This window comes from Lepisma saccharinum, chromosome 6 (genome assembly GCF_977018435.1).
Source record: "Lepisma saccharinum chromosome 6, izLepSacc3.1, whole genome shotgun sequence".
Taxonomy (NCBI): Eukaryota; Metazoa; Arthropoda; class Insecta; order Zygentoma; family Lepismatidae; genus Lepisma; species Lepisma saccharinum.
The window spans coordinates 59,503,659-59,527,672 of NC_139234.1; the positions used below are offsets into that span (position 1 = coordinate 59,503,659).

General features: G+C 39.8%; 1 protein-coding gene across 1 annotated transcript in view; it reads right to left on the reverse strand.

Annotated features, from left to right (window-relative positions):
- Positions 1 to 24,014, reverse strand: part of LOC145988806 (glutamate receptor ionotropic, kainate 2) — a 275,816-nt gene that overhangs the window by 106,742 nt on the left and 145,060 nt on the right. The window contains exon 2 of the mRNA XM_083124002.1: positions 1,264 to 1,515. Coding sequence (XP_082980128.1) covers positions 1,264 to 1,515 — 252 coding nt within the window. The remainder of the gene's footprint in view (positions 1 to 1,263; positions 1,516 to 24,014) is intronic.

Consider the following 24,014-nt stretch of genomic DNA (forward strand, 5'->3'; position numbering starts at 1 on the left):
CACTGAATGCTGTCTTGTATATGGAGGCCCGTAGCTTTTAGTCTCCCAACCCTCCACTAAATTCGAACCTTATAGTTACATAATTTAGAGACAATTCTTATTACAATAAATTATCGCTTAGGTTCATAATCATCACGAACTTTCTCCGCCTCTCTCTCTCTCTCTCTTTTTTTTTTAAAAAAAAAGAATTACGCTGTGTGGTTGGTCTCTATTCCTTCCACCATGTCTACGTCGGCGACAACGCTTTGCAACTTTGAAAAGAATCCGGAGCATCAAAGCAATGGCGTGCTCCACATTCTTTTAGGAACACTTGTGTGGTGCTGCAACCATTTTTGGCTCTGCTTTTCTCATTTAGGCGGTTTTCGAACGAAATGTTGCGCTTTCGAAATGCTTTTTCGAGGGGCCAAAGAGTTGGTCAGAATTTTTTAACATTTTTCTGGCGGGTGTCGTATCTTTCTTTACCATTTAAATTGTTTTACATAAAATGTATCATGCATTTTTATATTTAAACTTCTTCAGCATACAATAATATAATCAACAAGATACCATGACAAAACAACATAAAATTGAACTAACTAACTCTCTAGCCTTCTTAAACCCGAAGATTCATGGCTGCAGCAACACAAGCCTTCCATCTGTCGCTATCCTGGCAAGATCAATCCAATCATTTCATCCTTGCTGATTTCTTTTAGGTCCATCTCAACGTTATCCCTCCCTCTTCGTCTTGGCCTTCGTACAGGTCTCTTACCATCAGGTTTCCCAACAGGAATCCTGTAAACTCTTCTTTTCTCTCCCATTCGTGCCTGATGGCCTGCCCACATAAGTCTTCCTGATTTAATTATTCTAATAATATCTGGACACGAATACAAATTGTGCAGTTCTACATACATAACAATATTACCCTTGGTTGCAAAAAAATAAATCTACCCTAGATCATACGTGTTAGGTGGTTTGTGGAATCTTGTAGACCTTCCGGGAATTGCTGCTGCAATAGGCTCTTGCCTATGCTACCCCTTCGAACTTCCCGGTTCCTCCCGGTCCTGCATACCTCCTTTTACATGCCCATTTTCCTCATTGTCCATGCCATGTTTCTTCACAGAAAGCAATGCTGTAAAGCCCATGTCAACAACTTGACAGTGCACCACCAAACCCTTCTGCGTAATGTATCAAACATTCACCATTGATGACAAAAACGAATTTTCTCTCGATTTAAATATTGACATTTTTAGGGGGATTGAAACCCCCACCCGGTACGCCACTCACCGTAGTCTTCCTCGTAGATGATGGCTACCTTGGTCCAGTTGAGGTAGACCATGACGTCCTTGAAGGCGCTGTTCATCTGCTCCTGCGACGGGTGGAGGTTGATGGAGAATTCCTTGGAGCTCGGCTCGAAGTCGATGCGGACTTCCACATGCGGGATGTCCAGGGCCTCGCACATGGACTGGATATGGGCCCCGAGCACTGGGTCGCTGGGACCGAACACTGCTTGGACCCCGCCCTCCAGTTGTCGGCAGGCTGGAAATACATGAAGATTACAGCTGACTTAGTTACCAAAAGAAAAGTAACTTGCTACAGCCACCATTACCATTACCATAAGACTTCAATAATATTGTGTATTTTAGGAACAGGTGGTTAACGACTAAGCGGCATATTGTAACCTTAAAAATGAGCTGATATGTTAATATATACTTCTAATAACCTTTATGTTAATGGGTTTAAAAAAAATGAGCTAGAAAGCACAATGGGTATATTCTACTCCAGATCAACTCAATGTAGAAATTGCCTTCACACAAACATTTAATAGGGAGGTCAGAATCTTCTTTCAAGTTTATGTAGTGTAAAAGCGCTACACGCATTTATTGATTGATTTGGTTTATTTTACGTTACCTCGCGTTTCAACCAATTTTGACTAATTGCGAAGATAAAAATGACTGATGAGGGACAATTACAAACACATGGCAGCACACAACGCGAGCCGTACTGAAGATTATACTGGCTGTGAGTCCAGACGGCAGAGCCTCGCTAGTCTGTAAAATGCAGTCCAGGGTATAATTCGTGAAAGGGAGGTTGACATAAAGTTTGTTCTTTCATCCATTTCATCTCAGCACTACTCACCCTCAACTTCACAATTAGTCTCAAGTGGCAGAAAAGCGAAGTAAAACAAATCAATTCCCCAAATTCGTACTTGAGATCCCTCCATTATGCTCATACAACTGCAGACTTGTACAGTCACGGGCACTTCTGTTTTGTAATGATCTCATTGAATGTTAATGAGAGTTTTACAACCCAGAAGTGTTCTTGACTGTACAATCCCTGCTCTTACATCTCAATGCCGCGTTCTGCACTGCAGCCGCTCTCTCCGTTTGGCACACAGTGGTGAAAGCGAACTAACTTTGGACATGGTTGTGACCACAGCACCGGACAGCCCAATCGATAAGTTCGTGCGATAAGCCTGGCCAGGATTGTTTTCCCTAACTTCAGTGGACTCTCATTGCCGGGGATGAACATAAAGGATTTGGACGAGCCCTCTGCTCGAATTAGGCAGATGTGATGGAAATGGTCCATTGGCAACTTGCTTCACTGTGGCACCGTGTCACCTCGCATTGTTCTAGTATGGAAGGATGTATGTAATGATGCCCCGTGACGTCATAGAATTTTAGAGGGAAGGTCAACAGGAGTCAATTGACAATTCTCTCATTTACTATTTGGAATCTATTTCTCTGTTTCTCTATTCTCTCTCTAGCTTCTCAGTCCTCTTTTCTCAGCCTTAGTATGCTTCTTCGTTTGATTTGATTTTTGTTACTTTCTGTTACTTTCCCGGGTAAATCGGACCAATCGCGACGATGAGAATATATGACGAAATTGATGAAGGAACGCTCACATAGAAAACCCATGCCCAGGCCGGGATTCGAACCCGGGACCCTTAGCGTCGTGGTACTGTGTGCTAACCACTCCGACACGGATGTCGACATTTTATTTTTGAATGTGAGGTGATCAGCACCACGCTTCGGCCATCTTTATCCCCACCCCCTCATGTACCCACTTATTTGAGGCTGGGTGAACCACATAGTCGGAGAAGGGAAAAGGCAGGGAAAATTCGGACATTAAATCACCCACCCCTGAAACCCGGATTTCCGGCGTAGCAGTCAGAGGGCCTAGCGATTAGACTACCGTGGCTTCAAGTAAATAACTCACTCTCTGGTATTCTTAAATCCGAAAGTTTAATACCACAGCAATATCCTGGACATTCTTACCGCCTTGCACTTCAACTTATAATTATTTACTAGCGAAAATGTTACTAGTCGCCTCATAATACAGTTTCTATGTCACTAACTTACTGTCTGAAGTTATTTGAAGCATACTGTTCATACACTAACTTATAATAATAAGAATATTAATGTAAAATACTAGAGGGGGACATTGACCCCACCCTTCTTCTAGACACCCATGATTACATGAAGTACCGAGTCAAGGAATTTCGAAAAGAAGAGGGCATTGCAAAGTCTCCAATATGATTCATTTTTTACTGCGTTGAAGTTCTAGTTTTAAGGAAAGCTGAACCAAGGAGGTGGTACATTTTCGATATAGGTACTATTTTGATCACCAGTTCTAAAAAGTCGAATATTTTGCTTCCTGTTACTGGCAATGCTGATTTGAGGAGTGGGGGTTGTTGCGTGAGGTGTTAGGTGTGTTGTGCAGAAACGTCCAGAAATTCTACGGAAAACCCGGATAATCAGACGTAATTTTGTATGGCAAGGTGAGTACGTCGTAGATAGAATTGGTGCTTTGTATATAAACGGCTGCCTGTCATTTTGAGTGCCCCGTTTTTATGCTTGAACGTAGGGCAGCGAAATTCAGATCAAACGTGGACAAGCATGTGGTGGCTGTAGCATGTGATGAGAGATGAGGGAATTACAGAAATATTTGTTTCCATGCACAAAGTGATACATATTCGATCGGCGGAAATGGTACAATTTCGTCAGCGAGGTGTACAGTTTGAGTTCCTTTACCGTAACGCGTGCAACACATTACTTCACGAAGTATGGAAGTAATGCTGGAAAAAGAATGAGAACATCTCCTACTCATTTAATAAGAAACAAAAACTTGTGTAAAATTGCAACCAATAGGCCTACTAATAAGAGACTGTTCCCACCGACAGAGATACTTCGTCAGCACTGAAAAATAACACTGATGTGTGTGCATTTTGTAATATAAGTTATTACAGTGTTGCCTCAGAATCTAAAGTAGACTGAATACGGTGTCAGAGTTGCAGTCGTTGGTATCACGAGTTGTGTGTTGGCGCTAAAGGAAAGAAGCAATTCACCTGCGGCAAATCGTAATGGTTGTAGACATAACGGACTTCCTTTCATGATACTAACAGCAAATCAAGGAACACACGTCAATAAATCCTTGTGACTTCATGTTAAAAATAGACCTATCTATAAATATTACGTAAAGATCTTCTTCTGTTTAAAATCTTTCTGCTTTTGTATATTTTTAAACCATAGTGTGTTTAAAATAATATAGCTACATAAAATATTGTAACGTAGCAAAAAATTAAAAACTTATCTCCCTAATATGATATCCGAGTAGTACTTACAAGGTAGCCAAATATTAAGAGAACGGAAAAAATACTTTAGGCATAGCTATACATACTTTTCCTATATTTTGAATTATGTAACGATGAGTAGTCAAACAGAGTCATTAAACTAACATAACATGCAGTTTGCTTTTATTTTGCTCCTGTAGGGCTACGCCATAGAAGAAGTTGCACTTGTAGTATTTTTTTTAAGGATACTGTTTCTTCACTCAATATTGATCCAAATTGTACCGCACGGTGACTAGATTCGTACACCTACCTAGGTACAATTCTGATCAAATTTTATCCGACCGAAATTTCGTTCTGCTGTTTACAGTAGCAGAACAAAGAATGTCATGTTATGCCAGCGTCTTTAAGCCCCGCGACAGGTTAAGTTTGCAGCAACTTTTCACATATACAGACCCAAACGTGCGCGCAGAATATAGTTCCGCTGCAATACTGCAGATTTTCCCGCTGCCTGTGATATGAACAGCTCGGTGGTTGAGGCAAGACTGGCACGGAAGATTCTGAGCGCCGTTCTCGCGCGGATTAATACATACAACCTGCTGCAAACTTAACCTGTCGCGGGGCTTAGTAAAAGGTAAGCATTTCATTGGCACAAAAGCTGTAATTTTGCTGCCTATTTTTTCCAAGTTATATTGAATTTAATTTTTTGTGATCGAAAATATACCACCTTACCCTACCCCTCAACAACCTCCACTGGGTACGCCATTGGCCGTATGGGAGGCAGTTGCAATCTTAGTTTGGGATCAAAAGGTACCGAGCTCCGATTCGAACTCTGAGCCTCGTGGTTACCCGCGTTCAAAGAGACTTCCCTCCACCCCACTCTCTGGCCCCAAACGAAATAATCCTAAACTGCATTAGGTTTCAATTGAGTTTCAGGTCTTCCGGTAATTGAATAATAAAGCGACCTCATAGGTTAATGAGGTTGGCCGCCTTTCCCGTACAAACGTTGCAAGTGGTTTAACCTTTTTTTCTATTACCCTCCACCCCCTTTCTCTTTCACCTCCCGGGCTTAGCCGAAGCGGCATCTACACGGTCAAAGCTTGCTGCAATTATCGACTCCGGATCGGAAACCAAGTCCGGCGGTCGCTGCGGGAATAGACCTTATCCAATTCCGGGGATTTTCCTGGAGCCGGCTAACTCGATCAGCCAACACCGAAGCTAATTCCTGTAATCCTTCACCTTTCCTCCCCTGCTGCCTTCTCTCGTACGAGAGAAAAGGAAAGGTTTTCGATTGTAGCGGAAGAAAGAGTCGTAAAGGGTGAACGGATGTCGATTCTTAACCGGAAGTTAGGGAGCACACATATCGGCTGTTTTGTCCCATGTTCTTACTCTGCCATTATCACTGTGATACGCAGAATTTTATTTCTGGAGAGAGCTGGAACTGTAAAGGTGCATATTGTATAGCTGCGTTCTTAGGAAAGGGAGCGGCACTATAAAATATTTCGTAATTACCATTATTAACCTTCGTTTTGAAATTTCTCCAAGACAAAAATGGTAATCACAGACCATTTTAAGCAGGTTTTTATTCACCACTTGACTTTTTCTCATAATTTCGGAGAGGGCTGTAGCCCCATCAGCCCCCCGCTTACGTTAGTGGCCATTACAACTCGTCTTGATACTCTTGTGGGTGTAATTAAAATCTTATGACGTCTGAATGAACATGTAGCTATCAGTGATAGCTTAGGGGTCTCTAGGACTTAAGTTTACAACGTAGACTCACAACAGTTTTGCAAATTTTTTAATGATTTTTTTCAGGGAAGCCAAGAAAGGAAAATTTCCCAAGAGGGAGACAAACAAGACATTTCCCCCCCAAAACACTGCTTCAATTTACGATTATCATGTTCCTGCAACGATCCACACCAGTCTTACTTGTAATTAACAGTTGCTTTATATGAATTAACGCAAATTATTGTCTGAACAACCGCTATGAATTTGGCAACCACGAGAGCACCGCCGGAGATCGATCATAGATCTTTCGCCTGGTATTCAGACTCCTTACCGCCTCAACATAAAAGGTGCTTTTCTATCAACAAAGGTAATCATAAGACGAGCGCTCTTTTAGTAGCGTTACGAGAGATTTGTGGAGAAGTAAGACAATTGATAACGGCTCTTAGAGACAAGAACTCAAATGTCCAATGGGGTTTGGGTTGAAGATATAATCATACCCTAGTACTAAGTCTCTCGCTGCAGAAACATCTTCCCTTAAGGGCTAAGTGAATGTAATGACTTCTCTCTCTCCATTCTCTGTGCCTGTCTGGTCCGTTACGCAGTTGGACTGTCTGGAGCTTGTCGAGATAGCGACAGCAACGACAATACTTGCTACGGGACAACGATCGCTCATATTTACCCACTCAGTCGTGTCGCAAGAGACCAGGATTCCTACTTTCCTGCCATTGGGCCATTTTGACGGCCATTTTCATCGCCGCAAAATGGCCAAACTATCGTTTTCGATGCGGTATGATGTCCATAACGCTTCTCTTTTCCCCCCAAGTTTGGAGTGATGGCTGTCCGTTGACGCGTCTGCTTTGAATGAACGTTCCGACCATAATGGCCCTCTTACACGTTCTGGGCCGGTGGCGAGGAGACAGGGAGGGTGGTGGCTTTCTGGGGCGGAAATTGCGAATTCACCTCCCTTACTGATATGACAAGGTATGGTCGTGAAACCGCTTGTTCAAAAACTGCTCCATATCACTCTAGCGTGTAGTCCAATGGCATGTGTAATGTCTGAGGGTGTTTAAGATTGTGGCGGAGGACCGAATAAAGGGAAGATTGTGGATCTCTCAAGTACGTTTCCAGTTCTTGCCTACTTCAGATTCAAATGCCTGGTAAAGGGGAGAATACTGCAACGTTTACGTCAACTTCAATTCATTACGATATTAAAATAAATATCGATTCACCTTAAACAATTCTCTTCTAAATTCGAAAACATGATTCCACTTTATGGAATCATTGCAACTTGGAGTATAACCTAATGGGGATCGCATTAATTTATCCGCCATCGTACAATTCGACCGAGAAATAAACTGAGTACAAGAACGCTAATGTCCAGTTTAAAATTTTCAGGCTAAAATCCTCCCCTCCCCTCCCCAGACGTTGAAAGTTATTTTTGTTAGAGTTTGCATTAAGTCTACTTTATACACAGATAAACTAATCGATACTGAACCTACAGTTTAAAGTGGGTTCCGAACCACTACCGGAGATCCAACAAGTGACCCCTTGATTACAAGGCGATATGGATATCATTATGCCAACGGGAGGCCCTCAATGATTTTTCTTGAACTAAGTGTGTAGACAGTTGATAGCAAAACTAGTCCCGATTAGCCTATCTGTGCATAAAGTAGACTTAAAGTAAACTCTGACAAAAATATCAAAAAAATAGAATGTTCGTTTGAATAAATATATTAAATATATATAAAACGTAAAAATAAAACAAGAGAAAGAAAACCGCTGTAGTGGATAATCACATGGTAAACATATGGGCTAGAAGAATAATCTCGCTAAGGACATAATAATAATAATAATAATAGTAATAATAGTAATAGATATAACCTGCGGCGAAATAGCCTGTGATGGTCAATGCCTACCTACCAACCCCCGGCTTCACTCAGGTCAGGCCAGTATCTTGGTGGGTTCTGTTTGTATTTGAGCCTTTGTTTGGCTCTGACTCATTATTTTCATTGCATTGATGACATGGCAGGATTTTCTTTGTTATTTTAGTCCTCCCCCAACTGTCGCGGTTTGGATTTCCTTGTTTTCCCCCTCATGACAGGATAAGGTGTAGTAGTTCCAGATAATTTTAGATGTTCTTTATTAGAGTGCGCGTCAAATCTCCTGCATATGGGGCCTTGAACGGCTGAACAGCACCAGCGAATCACAGACGTGCGGCGTTGCCTAGTTCAGAACCTGTTTCAACCACGCTGTCTCTTTTCCGTGCGAGATTTCGACATGGCACCGCTGCAGTGCGCTGCTATTGGCTATCACCATATGCAGGAGATTTGACGCGCACTATAGTCGTCCATCCTCCCACCCGTTGAACTGTATAACTGGAACGCTCGCTGCAACCATGATCGGCCACGAAAATTGAAGACTCATTTGAGATTAGTTCCTTCAGGGAAGAAGGGAAGAAAACGTGGAGATTGCATAAGCTAACGTGTATTTATTCGCCTTTTTGCTTTCGTATAGGACAATTTAACCATATGTATGCATTCAGTGCTATCAATGAATGTCTTATTAACTGTTTCTTTGCTACATTAATAGTTGGCATGTGTTGTTTTGAATAAATAAACATTAGAATCCCACGTTTATTAGTTTATTGTGTGTTACTACGTTTACAATCTTTATAATTGGTTACAAAAATATAAATGTGAAACACATGTGTGTGCTAAGAAGTGTATAAGGTACACTAATATTTATATATTTCCAGAGTTGAAAAAAAGTAAAGAAGAAAAATAAGTTTGTAAACAAACTGTCAATCATAATCTTGGAGGTTTGATTTTAAATCCTCAGAGTTTCTAGTGAGAAGGATGTGCCTGCATAGCCTGACACAGTTTCTTGTTGTCTGGTTGTGAACTTGAAACTTTCAAGCGGAGATTCGGCTCCAAATTTAGTATATTTTAGAGTATTTTATTCCAAAACGTATGAAACAATGATAAGAGTGACAAAATCAGCCTTATTTCCCTGTTGAGTGTTAAATCTATGAAGTCTGAAACAATTAAGTCTGCTCTACACACCTGCAGCAAAAAAGTTGTCGTGTGGGTATTCTCGATATTTCTGTTCCGGGATGATCGCGTACCCCCTTCAAGTCGTTCATGTACCCGTGGGGATACGCGTACCACAGGTTGTGAACCACTGGTGTAGATAATTTGCCCGGGTGTCCACTTTTTCGGTAAGTATCGTTCTTAAAATATGTGTATACTGCGCCTAAATGTACGTATTTATTAAAAGTTGAACTATTTTCTTTCCGAGTTCACGCATAGAGTAATTGTTTAACCCGTAAGGACATGCATGTGGGTAAAAAAAAAAGGCGATTGAGTGTCAAAACCGTGGGTTCAAGGATAGTTTACTTTCTCTTGGGATACTTTGTTTAGCATAGTACGGGGGAGGAGCGGGGGGGGGGGAGGGGCTGGGTAAAAATTATCCAGGCGATTTTGAAATATTTTTTTAATAATTTTCAGTGTGTGGCTTAGCAGACCCTTCTCAGTACCATTCCAGTAACCCCTTCCGAGTGTCTGGACCTTGAATGAACAGTCAAACGATTATAATTTGAACTTTAGTAATATTGCTTTTGGGTAAAATTTACCCTGCACACGTCTTGGCGGAGAGCACTCTCTTTTTCCTCATCTTTGTTAATTGCGTAATACAATTAGAAATGATAAAACCTAATAACATTACTTTAATCAATGATGGTATTATTATTATTATTTCATGCTATATAAATCATAATTCGGATTTATAAGGCAATTTTACTTGTGGGTAAGATTTATCCAGCGCGCATCCTTACGTCCTAGCAGAAAAACAAGCGACCTATCGGGTTAATGTCTAGATTTCGTTTTGCGTTTTGTTAGATGTAGCTTCCTTGCACGCACTTGCTGTATCCTTCACCTTTTCTCATTTTATGAAATTTGATCAAGATATTATGTGTTAAATTTATATCATTGTCTATCGCGGTCGCACAGTAAAAGGAAGAATTTAACGTGTCCAAAATATATGCATTTATAACGAAATCAAAATTTTGTCTCACTCAGCACGGAGTAAAATCGAAGGTTCTGTACATATGCGTGTACTTTTCAATCTATTCCGTACTTTTTAATTATTATTTTCTTTCCATTCATTTGCACCGTTCTCGTTAGTTTGATACTGTCAGCTGGAAGACAAGATGAGAAGACATTTTTATGTAGTGTCGCATTTATAAATAAATAAATATGGATCCGTGCATTAAAACTGTACATTTTTTTTTCTTCCTAACATTTCTTCGATGGTTTCAACCCAATCGTGATCAGAGTGTTGTTCCGATATCAACAATAATATTGTAGCAAGTTTTGTATGCGGACAGCAGCTGCAGAATTCTCAATACAAATCAAATTTTACCAAGAAGTTCTTAAAAATACATTGATATCATTATTTTAATATTAAATCCACCCGTTCCATACATAGGCCGAAATCTCAGGAAAAGTTGTTAGCCCTGTAGCCGGAGCTCAAAGCTTGCGCCTTAGACCGTCCGGACACGGTGCTGGACAATAATAATATTAGAAATATAAGCCTATTGGTAACAAAAAAATAATATATACAATAGTTACAATTGTTATTTGATAGTTATTATTATTTCTAGTGATCAGGTTTATGTTAAGCTTGTTTAGGCCTGAACCCTCTACAAACATTTCTGCAGACGTTTGAGTGGGTGTTAATTCATTACAGCATTTTTAAGTCCTTTTTTTAAAAAAATATATATGGACCAAATGTTCACAGTTGAAAAAGGAGAATTGTGCACACCCTATATACACGTAACCTTCAAATTTTGGAACGTTGATCCTGAAAAATCTGCAATTATACTTGAATTTTGCCTTCCTAGTGGAACGGCTATTCTGGGTTAGTATTCAGGGTGAGGAATACGTTTTTTTCTTTTTTGAAAAAAAAAAATCGCAGCGGAATGCAAATTTGGAAGTTCGCATTTCCTTCTGTCAAGCCCAACGCCATGACAATGAAGTGACGTCAGAAACGGATTTGGTATTGGCAACTTGCATCACATCTTCCTCCTCCCCCTTCCTTGCCCGTTCATCTCTTTTTCCTTTTTCCATGAACCTGCCAAAAACTTTCCCAGGCGCTTTCTTTCGGCGCGCGGTTTTCCCGCGGACAGGTGAAAAATTCACCTCGATAAGGAACCCCCCAGGTTTTGCACTGGCGTAAACTTGATTTCGACGCCTCCGGAGACGATTAGATTTGCACGTGTGAACGCTCTGGAGGAAAGGGGAGGTACTCCTCGGGGGACACCCACGGATTGCGAAAGGCTTCACACGGCGGCGACGATGAGTCTTTTGCTAGCACGTTGATACCTGCGAAAACCGTAATTTACACGTATGTTCCTCAACTTCAGAAACTTGCTTATTTTCCGTGGCAGGGACTCTTCGATAGCGTAGTGGTTAAGGGTTTGTCATAAGAACCTTTAAATTACAGCAGTTTTGGTAATGTAGGAACAACTTGATCTTTGCTCTGACACAGCGAAGGCTTTTTTTTTTTAAAAAAAAAGATCTCTCTCTTTCTCTCTCTCCTTTCAAAAAACTGCTGCGATATTCCAAATTCTGAGGGAATGACATCTAGAATCCTTCTAGAGCATCGTTTCTCAACCTATGGGGCGCGACCCACTGCTGGGTCACGAGGGGCGTTTGTTGGGTTCCGAAGTCGGGCTCGAAAATGTATTTACTGTGTCTTAAAAACCTATTACATTTAAATTTCTAAGATATATTACTGTTTTAACAATTGAAATTTAATCTGCCTTGTACGTAGTCTAAACTCTACATTTCTTTTAATCGCGCTTTACCATTGTACATTAGTCATAGTACTTCGGCGAGTAATAAAATGTTATCAATTTCAGCATGTGTGTTTAGCTAGATATTAGACTAGAGTACATTATTCTTTCAAATTACATATTTACTTTTCTAGAATGAAGCAAGCGTACAAGAGGGCTTCTGAAAGTACTCGATGTTAGCAAATATATGATTGTAACTGGATGCACAAGCCTACAAGTAATTCTGGCGGCGCCCGTGCTTATGGGTGCCATAAAGTGTAATATTCTTCAAGGTGGGTCCCAGACTGAAAAAGGTTGAGAACCACTGTTCTAGCTAGAGCATTCAAGGGAATATTCATGACATTTCCTTTCGCCATTGTTTAGATATCTCTGATAGAAAGTAGGCTTGTACTGTCACGAAATTACAGACTTGTAGACGACAGCGAAAGCAAACGACAAGAGAGCTCTAGAAGGAATTCGAAACTGATGCATTTTTTCAGAAATTTGGAATATCATGACGGTTTTTCGAAATGAGAGATTTACGAAAAAAAAGAAAGAAAGGCTTGACGGAGCTTGGCCAATGGGCCAGCATCACGGGAAGATTTGAAAGTACCCGTGTAAATGAGAGAGAGAGACAGAGGAGGGGGGGGGGGTAAGTTCACTTTAATCACATATAGGCTACTCGGGACTTCACCTACAATTTAAAGTTTTATCAGAATCATTTGCGCAATGCGTATCCACCCTGAATCGAACCGGAGACTTCTTGATTACAAGTCGATATATTCTAGCTCATCGCAGCGATTAATTGAAAGATGTGGAAAAAGGATATAAAATATACAAATCGCAACACAAGACAGAATGATAATGGTGTAAGGGGTGACCTTGTAAGGTACATACAGGGTCGGATTTACCTCTTTGCCGCCCCTAGGCCAAACAAGTTCTGCCGCCCCAATACCGTTTATCAAGAATGAAAAAAATCATTATTTTCTGTATTACTGTTTTTACTATTAACGGCATGCAGTATTAATTAAATTATAGTTACATACAAAAAATGTAACAAAGCGATATGACATAAATTATATAAATTACATTTTAACATTTACCTTGTTTTTCAGAGAAGACTCACCACCTACTTCTTGAATAATATTCTCGAGCAACTAACAGTAGAATAGTACAATGCGAATCACATGCTTTTGATATGCAGCCAATGCCGGCAGTAACAAGGAACTGCGTTTCTGGAACGCAGCCAAGCCGGTGTTGTCTTTCAAAAGCAAGCGGCAGGCTCCACGTTCTTGCCGCAATCGCCGACCTGGCTCAGCACAATACTGTACATTCGAAACAACAACTTCGGTAATTAAAACAACAAATTAGTGAACTAGTTCCGAGTCCTGCTAGCCTATCTCTCTTTAAGAAATATTCTTTGTTAACTTATATTTACAATACAACTACATTAAGTCATTCCATTCGTGTGTCCGGACCGGAGAAAAATAAAGAGGCAATCCGAGAATTAGGTATGCCTTATAAATTTAAAACAAACAATCGTGCCGCTCTAGGCGCGGGCCTATGAGGCCTATTGGGAAATCCGGGCCTGGGTACACAGGTGTCAAACTCAGTTCCCGTGGTACACCCTGGTAACTGCTTCTTGCAGGCCAACGAAGCTCTGGCGCCTGGACCCCCGGCAAGGTTAATCGTTCGCGTTGTCCTGTGTTTGTCCTTGTGTATGCTGAGTGTCCCTTTGCAGCCTCAGCTTTTGATCTGGGTAAGGATTTGTATTTTGAATTATTTTAAGTCAACTTTGTGCACAGAAAGGCTAATCGAGACTGGACATACAGTTTAAAGTAGGATCCGAACCACTGTGCCAGGTGCCTCCACCGAGTATCGAACCCCTTGATTACAAGGTGAGAACTGGGTATTGAGATTTTAGTCTTTGCTAAGTAATTAATATGAATGAATTAGTTTTAAAAATTGAGCAAGGAAGTTTTTAACACATACTTTCTTATTAGGAAAATCAGTTCTATTGCAGTTAATAGGCTTATCCCCGTATTGCGTGACGGGCAATATATAAGAACAAATAAACCACTGAAGACAGAATGACAGCAATCAGTGCCCACGCGGTTAGACTTACTCGGAAAAACACCCCTTCGCTGCAACCACGATTACATTCGGAGGTAGGTTGACTCCACCGACGATAGCAGAAATGGCGTAAACTCCTCCCCGCACATCCCCCTCAAGTTCCGGAGAACGAAATTACATTATGGAGTCTCCCGAAGCACATACGTTACGCGGGAGAGTTAATTAAATGCACCGAACATCCGCGCCGCCTTAAGTGATATCTGCTCTTTCTATCCTCGACTCCATTCGTAGGAAGCTGGGACGATCCACCCGTTCGTGTGATCCTATTCATAATGCGGGATTTATCGAAGGTACATCCTCTCCATTATCAGCTAGATTTCTTCTTCCCTCTGGAACAAAGAGCAATGCACGATAAATATTAAGCTCATGGCGAAAGGACGTCATAAACTCTCCACGCTTCGTTTCCTGCGATTTGCAATGAACCAATGACTACTATGCAGAATAATGTTTATTACCGAGCAGGTGAAATAATAGAAGTCGTCTAACATGAGCAGAATTCTTTCAGTCGTCTATGCTTGCTCAAAGCTGTTTCAGTAACATGAGCAGAATTCTTTCAGTCGTCTATGCTTGCTCAAAGCTGTTTCAGTAACATGAGCAGAATTCTTTCAGTCATCTATGCTTGCTCAAAGCTGTTTCAGTAACATGAGCAGAATTTTTTCAGTCGTCTATGCTTGCTCAAAGCTGTTTCAGTAACATGAGCAGAATTCTTTCAGTCGTCTATGCTTGCTCAAAGCTGTTTCAGTAACATGATCAGAATTCTTTCAGTCGTCTATGCTTGCTCAAAGCTGTTTCAGTTACTGTCTGAGCTGGCGGTAGGCACAGAAGAATTGCAGTTGTTCGCTAGTACATGCATAAGTTATTGCCAAACAATTCAGTATGATTGTGTGAACTCTTTCAACTTATGCCAATCTATAAATATAAATATTTCCATGTGTACAAGAAAACTATATTTGCATGTAGTACAGATAAACTCGTGCAGGTATTCAAGAAACACATAATGAAGAACTTATTTTGTTCTTGGCTAAGGATATGCATAAACAATTCTTGCTGTTATTGACTAAGCATGTACTGTCACGTATATTGTATCATTAGCATTCATTTACATTGTTACTACCCAGAAGTGTTCGTGACTGTACATAAATATCTGTTGTTGGTTTTTCATATACAGAAGAACTCTTTCTGTTGTTGGCTAATTATGTACAGAAAACCTAGTTCTGTTGTTGGCTATTCATGTACATATAATCTCGTTCTGTTGTTGGCTAATCATGTACACAAAAACTTGTTCTGTTGTTGGCTATTCATTTACAGAAAAACTCTTTCTGTTGTTGGTTAATGTACAGAGAAACCCTTTCTGTTATTGGCTATTCATGTACAGAAGAACTAGTTCTGTTGTTGTCTCATGCACAGAGAATCTTGTTCTGTTGTTGGTATTCATGTACATATAAACTAGTTCTGTTGTTGGCTATTCATGGACAGAAAATCTCGTTCTGTTGTTGGCTAATAATGTTTAGAAGAACTCGTTCTGTTGTTGGCAAAAACTATACAGAATTCTTTCTGTTGTTGGCTAAGCGTGTACAGAGAAAACTCTTTGTGTTGTAGGCTATTCATGTACAGAAGAACTAGTTCTGATGTTGGTTATTCATGTACATAGACTCTCTTTCTGTTGTTGGCTAATCATGTACAGAACTTTTTCTGTTGTTGCTTAAGCATGAAATAACGCTGTCTGTTTTTGGCTGAGGATGTACGGAAGAATTATTTCAGCTGTTAACCAAATATGAACAGAGAAACATTTCAGTTCAGTGAGCAAATATATGGAAAAAACTTTCTCATGTTCTTGGAAACATGCATATTCAGTCTTCCTGTCAGAATATGAGCGGGGAAAATCTAGTTTGTGCTCCTGGCCAAATTTTTGTTGAATCGTTCCGGTTACCGGGCAAATAATAATAATTATTAATTTTTTCCCTTTGTAATAATAATGAGTAGAATCTATGGTTACAGCACGGGGACTAAAATGATCTTTATATGCGAACATTGCTTCAACTTGCTGCAGATTAAAAATTAGGAATACTCGAGTTTGGACTCTAATTAAAAATTAACCAGTAGACCAACATAAAAAGGAGATACATGAAAATTTAGCTTATTCAATTCTGCGTTAAGCTATGGTAACCAAATTGTTTTGGAGTATACCTTCGATTTTTTTATCGTCGTGAGAACAAAAAAGTGCCTTTTTTGTGTTTTCCAAATGACCGCCCTCTTTGAAATTCTATAAATAGAAAACTTGTAGTTCGATCGTGATTGAATTTAAATACAATGCAGGTAGAAAGGTTTTAACACAATTCTTAATTTTCAATTTTCTTTAAATCGGCTAAAAAGGCTCTTAGCAATTTTGTGAAACAATTAGTATTGGGTAGTCCTACAAATACGACCTTGGACTTGTTTTGAAGCTGTTTGCAGCTGTTTTTTTAAAAAACAGGTGTCGTGTCTTTTGCGCCGAGTCATTTGGGCCGAGGCTTCTTATCGGTTCGTTTCGGCTGTGACATATGTCATAGACCTTCCTTGGCTGGTTTTCCCACAATCCAGAGTGTCATCACCGCCGCGCGCACGTGTGTTTATGGTCACATGGTGCATAGTGCATAAAGTGGACTTAAAACATAAAATGAAACGTATGTTTATGACGATGCACAGCTGTGTTTACACTGAAATGTTAAACCTATCCAGAGAGTCAAGTATGACTTTTCTTTACTTATTTCAAAAGACGTTACACAGGATTACTTGTATCAATTTTATTCCACAACACAAAATACATAAATCAGTATCAGCCTATTAACTATTAATCATTTATCGTTAATCATAAAAAAAAACATTGTAAATACAGTATTGTTAAAATATTTAAAGCATTCTACAAGTACTACGTAAATGTACACTTTGCAAGCAACATAAATGTGCCAGTCTATTACACTTAATTATTATACACTACATAAAATCGTCAAAAACATTATAAATAGAGTGTAACTGTTTGCAAACATTATATAAGTAATATTCTACGTATATATAAACACAATATTTCGATACACTTGCACAACAACAATACAAACGTTATTTCAATTCTTTCCATGCGTTGTTTCTATCATTTCCATATTCTCAGCCATCTTGTCGTCTCTCTCAAGTCTCAGTTTTACATAAATACTAATTTCCCAATGTAGATCCCTCATATATACTTTCATCTTACATTCATTTACCAATCACCTTCCTTTTCAATCGAAGATAAACACAGCTGGAGCTGGGCAACGGCATAAACACACATCCGCGCGGCGGTAATGACACTCCGGATTGTGGGAAAACCCACCAAGGAAGGTCTTGACATATGTCGCGGCGGAAATGAACCGATAAGAAGCCTCGGCGCAAATGACTCCGCGCTAGCGACACGGACTCTTTAAAACACATCATCGTTGTTAATTCACATTGCGAAACTGATTTTAGACAGATTTTTATTCAAGGGAGTAAAGTGAAAAAATAATAATAATAATAAAAAAAATCACTCCAACATAAAAGGTTCAGAATTTAGAGAGGTGTCTAACCAAGAGGTTCATCAGTACCTGTTGAGATGTAAGGAGACGCATCGTGTCGTCCAAGGAGACGTTGCTCCAATTACCCCCACTCCCTGTTCAGACCGTGTGGCGGATCCGGTCGGTTTGCTCGGCAGTTAGAAAGTGCGAGAGAAAACGTTAGAGCTCCCCCCCTGGCTTCCACAAAAAAAAAAAAAACGAGGAACATTGGTTCAGTTCCTGCAACTGAAAGAGTGTCGTTCCCCGTGCCAGAGTTCATCTCGGCCTGTTCGTTCTGCGGGGGGACAAAGTGGGGGCAAGAGGGGGCAGAAGAGGAGATCGCACCATTTCCTGCCCTCTTCCTGTTAACACTTTCTTGGACGGCCGCCAGTCACTTCACAAAAGCACGCTGGATCCATTTGGAGCGTTCCGGCCTCCGTGTACTGTCTGAGCCATAAATCGTCGTGCGGTAACCTGGTGCGGAGGGGAGAAAGAAATCAATGCAAATATACTCTTTTTGGTTTTCGGATTATGCGTACGCAAGAACGTTGCGTAGTCCGACATATTATGTTTTGAATTCTGGATTTAACGTCGTCGCCTTGTAATCAAGGGGTCCATGGTTCGATACCCGGTGTAGGCACATAGTGGTTCGGATCCTGCTTTAAACTGTAGGTCCAGTCCCGATTAGTCTATCTGTGCATAAAGTGATCTTAAACAAAACAATTAATAACTCAAAATAACTTGTATTCTGTATAAACATTGGATGCATATCCCTTTAACCGGTTCGTCGTGAATCGTTATTCATGTTCATTAGCGGTTAATGGTTCAAATACACGGCATGAGGGGACCCACCCACCATTTTTGTTACTCCTTTATTACTTGCCTTGCTACTGTATGTTGCTACTTCAGGCTAATAACAACTATCCGTGACAAAAATATTGAGCCCTCGGTTTGCGTGCTTGTAAAATTGTACTCCGTGGAAGGAAAAATGTCAAATATACCTCATTGGGAAGCTACAAGTGTCTGCTTTTAGACAAAAGCAAGACAAAGTGATTTTAACTCTGTCTGCTTTCTATTCAGACAAAATGTTCGCAATAGTGTAGTTTTTCGTGTGTTTTTACATTAAGTCGAATTCAATTGTGTGTAGCTTCTTGGAAAACCGTCGTAGAAATATGATTTTTTTTTGTAGTTGAATCTTGTTTATGTGGAAATATGTGAGCCAAATATAATGGTACTATCATATATGGAACAGCCACAATTAATGAATTAATTATGATGTTGCAATCTTGATAATGGTCAGCCCAATGGTCATGAATTAAATGCATATCACAATGATGAATAAAATAAAAAAAATTCAAATTTCCATATCTCATTCTTGCACACTGTGCGAATTGAAAACAACAGAGAGAATGTTTTTTCTTGGCAACCGGTTCCCGCGCAATTCACATCGTTGCTAAGAAGGCACGGAGAGCGAGCGAGCTTTGTTGCCAAGCGTTTCCGCTTGCCCTTTAAACATCGCGCCCATGCATCTTTGGCTTTGACATGGGAAATGAGCCGAAACAATGTGTTGCGCAAAGGAAAGCATTGTTGAGATGCCGAAATTTTCTTTTGTCACTTCTGTGTTTACATTTCTGCCATGAATTATTGCCTGAACTCCCACATAGTCATAGAGCCCGGAAGTTCAGGCATTTATTTTCGTTAAAATAGGCAGGCAAAAAGGCATTTATAATGTGGTACATAGGCACTAAAAATGAAAAAAAGGCAAAATAAACCGAAAAAAAGGCACATTTAGAAGTCGCTTACTTTTATCTATAATTTCTGGCAAAATGTTAAAATCTAAATTGGGAAGAGCATTTCAATTCTTTCCGTCTTGATTGCACATAACTACAAGGTGCTTTTTAAGTTCTAAACATTCATTGATAGTCGTCTGTCAGAGAGAATGTTTTTCATAATAGAAAATGATCTTTCTACTTCGACAGAAGTTATTGGAGCATACATATAACAAGCTAATGTAGCTGGACTCATTTTGGTAACAGCATTTTCACCTTTTAGAATATCACAAATTGTTTTAAATTGTTTCAAGTCCTTATTTGCACTCACTACCCGTTAGCACTTTTCCGCAACAGCTGACCCCTTTTCTCCTGGCACTTCCATCATTTGCTGCATAGATTCCTCGAAGATTTTCATGGATGCTATAATTGTAATTGTCTCTGGCAATGCACCATAATGTGCAAAAGTAAACTTGAATAGCACAGGAGTTTTTTTCACTTCACGAATTGAAGCCGCTTCATTTTCTGGAAGAGCATCGATCACCTCACTGATTTTTTGAAGGTTGTTAGCATAATATATAGCTGCTGATATCCAGGTTCCCTATCTCGTCAAGACTGGTTGCTGAGGTAAACTAAGCTCAATCGCAACTTCCTGAAATTTTCGGGTTCGAGAGGGAGATTTCAGAAATATTTTCTTTGTGTTCGAAATCAACCTGTCCACTTCAGAAGTCAATCATGCACAAGAAATGTTAACCGAAAGGCAATATCCTGACCCAGCATGAAATACTTTTTTCTCACACTTTTCTCCTTCAGCAATGTTGAAACATGCGTGAGTTCAATATTACTTAAATAAGGCGAAAATTATTGACATAATAAACGGAAGAAAAATAAATGCCAACAACGTTTTTTGGGAGAAAAATAATATATATACACATTTTTTTTTAAAAAAATGTCAAATTTCATTGAAAAAGGCAAAAAAAGGCATTATAATTAAAAATAGGCAGAGGGGTCCCAAATAGGCAAAATAGGCAAAATGAAAAGGCTTCCAAAACATTCGAAACAACATAAGAAACGTATATCCGGAAAATTTTTATCAATATATGCAGTAGATAAAAAGAGGCATTTTGCCAAACTTCCGGGCTCTAGTCATAATAATTCTTCGCAGTCGGTCTCTCACAAGTTCGCGTGTTTGTTCGTACGCACAGTATTGAGTGATGGCGGTTCTGTGAAGTTATTTTTTTGTTGCATGAAAATGACAAGACGGTAATATGATAGTGGTGCAAAAGAAATGATAATCAGTGTAACAAGATATTTCGACCAGGAGAAACGAATGGGCGCATCTCACGACATAAATCAACGTATCAAGTGCACGGCGGAGTGTTTGGGGGTTACGTCAGCACAGTGAAAAAGGTATGTACGAGAAAAAGGGAAAAACAAAAATTTGCATTTACCCGATATTTTATTGGTGAAGTTTTTGCAAGGTGTTGTGAGAAGAAAGATACACGACTTTTATGCAGTTCAACAGAATCCATTATGAACAGCATTTTATACTTTTACCTTTCACTCATTATATTTATTGAAAATTTATTAATGTTTTTAGTCCTTCTGTCTCTCTTAATGAACCAACAACTCCTTGCTTATTATAAGAGTTGCAGCTGTGAAACAAACCTTAACATAAAGGCAATATTTCAGGTGAAATGAATAGCAACACGTTAAATACTGAAACCACCACCACTACTCGACAAGATGGTTAAGTGAATTTTGCGAGATAAACACAATTTATATGATGAGTTTTTGCTGGAAATATATTTTAAAATGTTAGTTAGCGTGAAGGTTTCAAGTGAGCAATTTTTAAAATATAATTTCTATGCTTTGCTATCGCTGGTACGCACCTCTCTGTTTCCCTTTGTTATGAAATCGCTGTACACAGCAGGTGCGTTATTATTGTATACAGAGAAGACTGGATCTCTCATCGACTTCATTTAAATCGTCCTCATCGAACATCGTTGCACTCAATATATCTGCTTTAATGTGCGACATGAAATAATACTGGGGAAATGATGTTCATATAAGGCACAGTTGAGTTGTTTTCTCTCTTTAAGTCCACTTTATGCACAGGTAAGCTAATCGGGACTGAACTTACAGTTTAAAGCGGGATCCGAACCTCTGTGTAGCTTCGCCGGGTTTCGAAGGAAACGACGTTCATATGAAGATAAAAGGTAGAAAAAAACTCTGCAGTACAGCAGTACTCCATTTGCAATATGAGAAATATTTAATTTATTATTTTATGCTGCGACAATACTTTGGATCGGCTCGACGGAACGCACTTGCGCGATTCTCGCAGCGAAGGGGCAACGCTGTGGAAGTCGCCTGCAGCCCGCGGTGTCTGAGATTGGCCGCACCCCGCCATGCGCCATTCACCCGTTTACCATATTAGGAGCGTGAAAGAGTAATTAATATCTGGAACCATATTTGAGGTACACACGCCGAACTTCTGGAATTTGATCAAATGTGTTATATCAACAGTTTTTTTGCAATTTCATTGAATTTCTAATTATGCATTTCAAGTTTGCAAGTTTCCCTAAAATGTCAATTCTTGAAGTATGTAGTAAAAATATGCATTTGATTTTTTCTACAGAGGTACAAAAATAATCAAACTTCAAGTGAACAAAATCTCAAAGTCTCAAGATTACATGTACAATCGATTATGAACTGTATGGTGTTAAGTTCCCTGTTTGTGAAAATTGAAAAAAAAAGCAACACTTTTCAGTGAATTTTTCATTATACAGAGCATTCCCTGACATTCGCTACGATACTCGGCGGCAAGCGGCCCGGCGTCAGTGATTGTCTTTCCCGGTGAACGGGGTCCGAGACAATCGCACGCTACAGTCTGTTTTTCCCGCTCTCCCTGCCTTCGCTCTCTTTCCCTTTCTGTTGACGTTGCAGACTGACGCCAGTATAATCCTCCCTCGGAAGTTGTGTTGTGTCGTGTCCGTGTGTTGAAGATTGTGGCTTAATATGGCACCACAAAAGTTTCCATTACAACAAAGGATTTATCTTGTCGAGTGTTACTTCGGAAAGAGGAATTGTGGAGAAGCGCGACGACGTTTTGCAACGAAATTTCCTGTTGTTCCCGTTCCACATAGGACCACTATATTAAACCTCGTAAAAAAGTTTAGGGTAACAGGGTCAGTTCTGAATAAAAGTTGAAAGAAAAATGGAGAAATCTAAAAAATAAAGTATACAAAGACAATGCCTTTAGAGGAACGTAGAACGGTCAACTCTGAATGGTACACAACAATTTGTTTGCCAGAGGTCTTCGGTCAAATACGGAAAACAAACAAACGCCGTCGGATCATTCTTCATCAAGACAATGCCAGCTGTCACACATCTCGTCTAACAACCGACTTTATGAACAGTCAAAAAATCGAATTGATGGGTCATCCGCCGTACAGTCCTGATTTGGCACCCAATGACTTCTTGTTCCCGAATGTTAAGAATAAATTGCGTGGACAACGATTTTCGTCGGCGGAAGACGCCGTTGATGCGTTCAAAAACCATATTATGGAGGTGTCTCAAGAAGATTGGAAAAACTGCTTTGACAAATGGTTCGAACGAATGCAAAAGTGTATTGACCATAAAGGAGAATACTTCGAAAAACAATAATGCAGTTTTCAATGCCAAATTCCTGTTTTTTCATTGTTAGGCTCAAAATATAAATAGTGACCCTCGTATACCAGTCACGGGTATACATCTCTGTAAATTGAGTAGTGATGCCAAAGAGAAATACGAGATGAAGTTTGTCGATCGTAATGTCTCGTGTTCTCGACAACACTCGGTCCACGTTACGTTCCATTATTTAATGTTGTTTGGGAACGAACCTGACGGACTGGGTTTATATTTTCACTCCTTGCATTACAGTAAATTCCATAATTTACAATTATATTAATGCTTTGAACGAAAATAATACCCAGAAAAATATTGAACACACGTGCACACCACTCTTCTCACACACATGCACGTGAAAACAAACACACAAAGCTAAGTTTTAACTTCCAAGTGAATGTCCAAATAACAGTAAATGGAGAAGCACGATGTGCGAAACATGGGATTTTTCACAGAAAGAATGCGTCTATTTTTGACATGCGTGGTTTCTATTAATAGGCAAAGAAACAATTATGAGAGAAATTAAGATGTATTTTCGTCTTCAGGTGTTGAAGAAGGAAACAGACTGACTGGAAAAGAGAAAACATGGTGTTATTGATACCCGTGACTGGTATACAAGCCGCAGAATTGCAATGCTGGTTGGGTTGTCTAGTCACAAGGCGCATGATGGTCAGACATGGATGGCTTGCTTCAGTGCTTCTTCAATACGGTCGTTACAACCCAGAAGCGTCCGTGACTGTACTTGTACTCACGTCAACCTGGAACGGGGTGTAAGGTGTGACATTTTTGGAAAA